Source organism: Raphanus sativus, chromosome 2, assembly GCF_000801105.2.
Source record: "Raphanus sativus cultivar WK10039 chromosome 2, ASM80110v3, whole genome shotgun sequence".
NCBI classification, from domain to species: Eukaryota; Viridiplantae; Streptophyta; class Magnoliopsida; order Brassicales; family Brassicaceae; genus Raphanus; species Raphanus sativus.
The window spans coordinates 10,411,673-10,419,444 of record NC_079512.1 but is presented as its reverse complement, the minus strand read 5'-3'; the positions used below and the strand labels follow the sequence as shown (position 1 = coordinate 10,419,444).

Here is a 7,772-nt window from a genome sequence, read left to right as displayed (position 1 = left end):
TGCAACTGGTTTTGTTTGATGTTTTAATTTAATAAAAATATAAAATAATAAATCATAAATCCAAACTCTATACCCTAAACCCTAAACGCTATAACATAAAATAAAACATTATACCCAAAACCCAGACACTAAACTCAAACCCTAAACTCTAAATCCAAATCTTATACTCTAAATTTTTAACATTAAATAAGTTTTAAATTAGTTGTTTCAAACTTCCTTTTTTATTTTCTTAGTACATATATTTTCAATCATTATATATTTAAACACATTTAATATTAACAATATTAGAAGAAAAGTTATTATTAAATAATCTTTTGCAGTTATCTTTTGGTTGGGATTTTAAAAACAGAAATTTACTATTGAATAATATTAATAATTACTTTTTAACAAAATTCTTTATTATTATTATATTAGTATATATATTTTTAATTATGACATTGATTAACACATACCACATTCTTAAATATATAATTGTCAAGTGTCACGATCATATTAATTAACAACTTTGAAGAAACAAACAACTTTTTAAGTAATTTTATTTTTTATAACTAACTAAATTTATTTTCTTAATATTTTTATGTTAAAAAATTATAAACCAAAATAACTTCAAATATTTCAATCGAGGCATGTGTCAATTAAAAGATTAGATTGTGAATGTGCAATAAAAATATGCCATTACTTTAAAATTATAAAAATATTAGTGATATTGAAAAAAACGAATTTTGAAAATGGCCCTTTTAAAAATGGAACTTTATAAATGGAAAATATTTAATATTAACTTGAGATAATTATTGCAAAGTAATGTTATTTTTATAAATTCTAGAAAATTTTAATTGTAAAATATTATGTAATATTAATTTATTTTTCTAAGATACTAAAACACTGTAAAATAATATTTGATAGTTGTTTTCCTTTTTAAAAAAAATCATAAACAAAAGAGATTTGTATCATATTTTTGAGTCATAACCAAAAGAGAATTGTAAAATAACATTTTATAAAAAATTTAATAGAGAATTTGATGATGAACATAATACTAAAAAATATTTAATTAACAAAAGAAGTGTAAAATTATAAAAACATATGTAATAAAACACTAAATTATTACATAAAAATGTATAATGTTTTCATTGACTCGATTGAAATTATTTGACAATTTTTTTTAATTTTTCATTTAATTTCTTATTTTAGGTTGGGTTTAATTTAAACCTTTAGATATAGTGTTTATCCTAATCCAAGTAGAAAGTTGATAACAATTCATCTATGTGCCATGATTATAAAATATAAATTTTAACTTAAACTTATGTATGAAAATATTTTTTAATTATAAAATAAATCTCACATAACATATGCAAATCAATCATAAAATGATAATAAAATAATTATTATTTTATGTTTTTTATTAAATTAAAACATAAAAAACCCGTTGCAACGCAACAGACTCATATCTAGTATTTTATAAAATATACATCCGCACGGACTCAGGTAAAAATTTAGTGTTATTTTAAATATGAGTAATTTTTGACTTCATCCCTAGGGTGAACCTTTAGGTTCAACAACCAATGAGAATAGGTTATTTTATATGCAGATTTTTTCAAAAAAAGAAATTGAATATTTAGAATTTGTTTTTAAAATAAAAAGATAAAAATAAATAAAAAATAGTAGTAGCTGCAAAAAAAATTTAACATTATTAAAATTGTTCATATTAAATCCTAAACTCTAAACACTAAACCCTAAACTCTTGGATAAACCCTAAACGCTTGGATAAACTCTATACTCTTGGAATATCTATTTACTCAATGGTTTAGGGTTTACCCAGAGGTTTAGGATTTACCCATGGATTTAGGGTTTAGTGTTTAGGGTTTAGTGTTTAGTATTTAGAGTTTAGAATTTACTACTATTTTTTATTTACTTTTTATCTTTTTGTTTAAAAAATAAATTTTAAATATTCTGTTTACTTTTTTGTAAAAATCTGCATATGAAATAACTAAATCTTATTGGTTCATCCTATTGATGAAACCAAGAATATCTCTTTAAATATAAAGAGGATTTTGACCAAAAAAAAAAAAATATAAAGAGGATATCTCAACAGTTTATATATAGAGAAGATATCCTTAACAATTTTAGGGTTTTGATTTTTGATTTTCTCTTGGCATATCTCTCAACCACAAAAGCTCTTCGTTGCACTTGAATTCTCTGCATGATGGCCCGGACGATTGACTTTGTGCAAGGATGGAGAAGTATGCAGATTGGTATTACTAAATTGGAAAAGTATGTGGAAGGACTTCCTGGGCACTCACTTAATGGTGAGCAATATATAAACCTTTACACGACTGTCTACAACATGTGCACCCAGAAACCTCCTCATAATCACTCAGAGAAGCTTTATAACAAGTACCGTGAAATACTTGAGGAATATACTAACTCGACAGTTTTGCCTGCTTTAAGGAAGACCTATGACGATGAATATATGCTGCTGCGAGTGCTTCTTGAAAGATGGTCTATCCATAAAAATATGGTTAGACGACTATCCAGGATCTTCAACTATCTTGACCGTCACTACGTTGTTTACAAATCACTCCTACATTTAGAAGAAGTTGGATTAGCATGCTTTGTTGACCTGGTTTATAGCACGTTGCAACGCAAGGTCAAAGAAGCGGTAATAACTATAGCTGATAAAGAACGAGAAGGTGATGATACTGGTATTGATAGGGCGTTACTTGAAAAAGTTAAAGACATTTATGTAGAGTTTGGAATGGGTAAGAAGAAAAGATACGAACAAGATATGGAGAGCTACATGCTTGAAGGTACAGCGTCTTACTATTCTCGCAAGGCTTCAAGATGGATTCAAGAATATTCTTACTTTGATTACATTCGGAAGTCTGAAGAATGTGTAAAGAAGGAGAAGGAGAGACTGTCTCATTACATTTACTCAAGCAGTGAGCCAAAGCTGGTTAAGAAAGTGGAACACGAGTTGTTTGTAGTGCATGCAAACCAGCTTCTTGAGAAAAAACACTCAGAGTTCAGGGAAATTGCGGGAGGCTTGGAACCTGTTGCAACCATATTCAAGCAGCATGGTGAAGGTGAACATGGTCAAGACGCGGATGCAATCAGAAAATTGATTGAGGCACATGATAACTACATGGTCTATGTCACAAAGTGTCTCGAGAACCAAACCATCTTTCACAAGTCCTTGAAAGAGGCATTTAAGCTTTTCTGCAGCAAAGCAGTGCCTGGAAGCTCTCTAAGTGCTGAGTCACTGGCGACAACTTGTGATAGAATTATAATTCTCAAGAAGTGGGCAAGTGTGGAGCTGAGTGATGAAGCTATTGAGAAGGTGGTCAAGTTTCTTGCTTATATAAGTGATGACAAGGATCTTTTTGCAGAGTTTTACAGGAAGAAGCTGGCACGTAGGCTGCTATTGAATCGTAGTGCTAGTGATAATCATGAGAGAAGAATTATTACAAAGCTCAAGCAACAGTTTGGTGGGAATTTTACTCATAAGATGGAGGGAATGCTGACAGACTTGACATCGTCAAGACAAAACCAAAAAAGTTTCGATGAGTATGTAGCCAATAACCCTGCTGCAAAACCAGGGATTGATTTGAACGTCATTCTTCTTACAACTAGTGTTTGGCCAAGTTACAAAACGTTTGACGTGAATCTACCTAGTGAAATAGTCAAGTGTGTTGAAATTTTCAAAGGGTTTTATGAAACCAAGCACAAACGTAGGAAACTTACTTGGCTCCACTCACTAGGAACTTGTCACATCAACGGAAAGTTTGATCAAAAACCCATTGAGTTGATCGTGTCGACCCACCAGGCTGCTGTGCTTCTGCTTTTTAACACAAGGGACAAACTGAACTACACTGAAATCCAAACTCAACTGAACCTAAGCCATGAAGATCTTGTGTGGGTGCTTCATTCCCTGTCATGTGCTAAATACAAGATTCTTATCAAGGAGCCAGCAACAGAGACTGTCTCCAAGACTGATGTTTTTGAAATCAACTCCAAATTCACCGCTAGAATGAGCAGAGTAAAGATTCCTCTCTCTCATGTTGATGAAAGGAAGAAGGTTGTTGAAGATGTTGATAAAGACAGGCGCTATGCAATTGAGGCTTCTATTGTCAGGATCATGAAGGGCAAGAAAATATTGGGACATGAACAACTTATTTCTGAGTGTGTCAACCAACTTATTGGGATGTTCAAGCCTGATGTTCAAGCGATTAAAAAAGGATAGAGGAATTAATAGCAAGAGATTATTTGGAGAGGGACAAGATGAATCCGAACATGTTTAGGTACTTGGCTTAGGGAACAAAGCATATATCTGGTAGTGTATTACATAGGAACATTATTCTAAGTTGTTTCTTTAATTTTGCTTTCCTGTTTTTTTCTTTTAAACACGGTCATGTTTTTTTTTTGGGATGCAACCTTAATTATGGGGGTTTGTTTTTTTGGATATGATTGGAACTGGAGCTGGTTTTAAAAACAAATTAAGAATATTTTTTTCTTTGAGTCGTCATTAGCTTTAAAGATTGCCTTCTATGATTCATAATCCTTTTGTTAAAGAGTCACAATTGTATGATTTGGGTACAGAGACTACAATAAGCTACTTATGGAGATTTGAGTTTTTTATAGTGTTAGAATAGAATGATCCTAAAGCTCTCAATTAATATACCAGATAAATCACCAATGTGTCCAATAACCGCCGACCATTCATTCAGCTTCTGAAGGGCTTTGGTCACGCTTCCATGGAGGTAGCATCAAAGGGTGACATTCCCCATGATCTAGGACAATATATGAAACAAGACCTAATCTGAAAATGTTCTAACCACCAAGATGCACCTAAAGCTGTTTCGATTCTCTCCATGAGTGGACTCCACATTGCATCTGAGTTGCTTAATAATTTTTGTCACTTTCTGTTGATCTTCTTTGGGATAGAATTATAATAATTAATTTTATAATTTCATATATATATCTTACTAGGTGTATTGCCCGCACTTTCGGGCGTAATCATATTATTATGAATACTTGTTATCACATATATCTATATTATTAAAATTAAAGTACCTTTTGGTACTGTTTAGAAACATATATAGCAGCTCACATCAAAATTATTTGGAAATATGAATAGTAGTATTTTAATATTTTCTTTTATCTATATATTTAGCCATTTCATTTACAATAAATTAAATACTTTATTTTGAATTTTTTTCTAACTACAGATTCCACCACTGCATTTAAAATAAATTTTAATTAGTTAATTAAATTTCCAAAATTTATTTAACCAATTCAATATTCATATATTGACCATTATTAATAATGTACAAATATTAACTAAATCGCATGTATTAATAGGAGATAACTTTTTTATGGGATTAACTAAATCGCAAAATATAAAATATATATACATGAGTTTTTTATAAACCAGCGGTTTATGAGTTTACGTCGAACACAAATTAAAATCAAATATCCACACGGGTTGCAGGTCAAATCTAGTGCTTTATTAATTCAAATACCATCATGAATTTCATAACTGAAAATTATCATATAATATTTTAGATAACAACACAATATGTGGTTTTATTTTCAAAAGTTAAAACATACATCAAGTTTCTGTTAATATGTAGCTATAGTCAAATCTATCATCACCAATATATGTAAAAAATATCATTTGATGTCTAATAAATTCATTATATAAGTAACATGTGGATATTAATTTGTGTAGGAATTTTTGCCGTGCACGCGGACATAAAATTTTTATAGTTAATTATTAATACATGTATTATTAATTAAAAGACTACAATGATAAAATTTTATTATGTTTTCATTTGAACATATTTACGTATTATATAAATTTTTGTGTGCGCTATATTCATTATATTTAAATAAATCTTAAAAATCACTTAATTTCCATTTTCAATTCTATAAAATTAAGTATTGACTTGATTAATATTCAATTATGTATTTTCTGTTTTTATTTAAAGATTTTTTCAGATAACAACACAGTATATTTTATTGAATTATCTTTTTCATTTTAAAATATATTTTAGATTTTAGATAATTATTATCATTATTAAAAGACTACAATGATAATTTCTTATTATATTTTCATTTGAACATATTTACGTATTATATAAATTTTTGTGTGCACTATATTAATTATATATAAATAAATCTTAAAAATCACTTAATGTCTTCTTTTCAATTATACAAAATTAAGAATTGACTTGATTAATATTCAATTATATATTTTCTGTTTTTATTTAAAGATTTTTTTCAGATAACAACCACAATATACTAAAAATTATCTTTTTGTTTTAAAATATATTTTTAGATTTTAAATAATTATTATCATTATTAATGTTAATTTCTTATCTAATAAACAAATAAAATTTGTCTTTATTTTGTGGTTAATTTATATAATATAGTCATTAAAGATATAAATGATATTAACCACTTTAATTTTTTTTTTATTTTTAAATATATTTTGAGATTTTGGATAATTATTATCATTATTAATTTTCATCAATTATCTTATCAGAAATTAAAATTCGTTTTTATTTTTTGATTAATATATATATTTTATTCATTAATGTTAATATTGATATTAACTGCTCTAACTTTTAACGTGAGAGCTCCGTTGCGAAAAATCACTTCGCAAATAATAGTATAGATAAGTCATTTATAAAAAGTTTAAAACATTTATATAATTATCTATCATGGCTTACAAAATTATTTTCTTAATTTTAAATTATTTATATGAGTTTATAAAACATTTATAAAAACAAATTCTCCTATAGATGAAATGAGAAGTCACTTAAGTATTTTGGTTTACATCTTGATCATTTTTGAAATCTTAAGAAAATTGTTATAATTTGTTGGTCGATAAATTATTATTTTTTATATATTTTAAATAAAAAATAAATCTAGAACAAATCAATATCACTTGCCAAATAATCTAAATTATATTACAAATAACAATTTATGGTAACTAATTGTTGAAATTATATAAAGAATAGTAACATTTTGATAATTATTTTTATATTTATAAACTATATAATATAATGAACAATTTTTTTATGATTTTAATTAGATCATAAATAAAATTAATTCTAAACTTATTAATATCCCTTTCCAAATAACCTAGCTAATTTTCAAATTCATTGAAAATGTCATAATGTTTGATCAATTCTTTTTATATTTATATACTAAAAATAATGAATAGAAAGCAATTTATAGAAATCGATATAATGAGTTTATATTTATATAAAAAGATAGCCGTATGTATAATAATTATTAACTAGATCATGACCCGTGCGACCGCACGGGTATTAATTTTCACTTTTAGTTTTTATTTATTTATACAAAATAATATATTTATAATATTTAATCGTTTTATATTGACTAAGTTAGGGGTGGATATTTGGGTATCCACTCGAATTCGGTTAAAATCTATTCGGGTTTGAGATTTTTGAGTTTAAAGATTCTAGCTTTATTCGTGTATTTATAAATTTTTGGTTCCGGTTTGATTCGGATTTTTGCGGGTTTGATAACCCGTTTAAACTATTTTAGATTTTCAAAATTTATATATCTTTAAATATCTCTCAATCTAAAAATAAAAATAATATAATATGTAAATATGAGTAATGTAATTTGAGTAATGTAAGCCAAAGTACCTAAATTAAAAATTAAAAATATGTTTAACTTGAATATTTGGATGAGAATAAATATATATTTTAAGTATTTTTGGTGTTTTGATTATTGTTTATCTA

General features: G+C 26.9%; 1 protein-coding gene across 1 annotated transcript; it reads left to right on the top strand.

Moving 5' to 3' along the window:
- Positions 1-2,177: 2,177 nt before the first annotated feature.
- On the top strand, positions 2,178-4,341 carry LOC108837132 (cullin-1-like). The gene has a single exon (XM_018610199.2). The coding sequence runs from the start codon at positions 2,198-2,200 to the stop codon at positions 4,235-4,237; it is 2,040 nt and encodes a 679-aa protein (XP_018465701.2). The 5' UTR covers positions 2,178-2,197; the 3' UTR covers positions 4,238-4,341.
- The last annotated feature ends 3,431 nt before the right edge of the window (positions 4,342-7,772 follow it).

Excerpts from the sequence above, each read along its gene's own strand:
- LOC108837132 (XM_018610199.2), top strand. The coding sequence starts at position 2,198 with ATGATGGCCCGGACGATTGACTTTGTGCAAGGATGGAGAAGTATGCAG.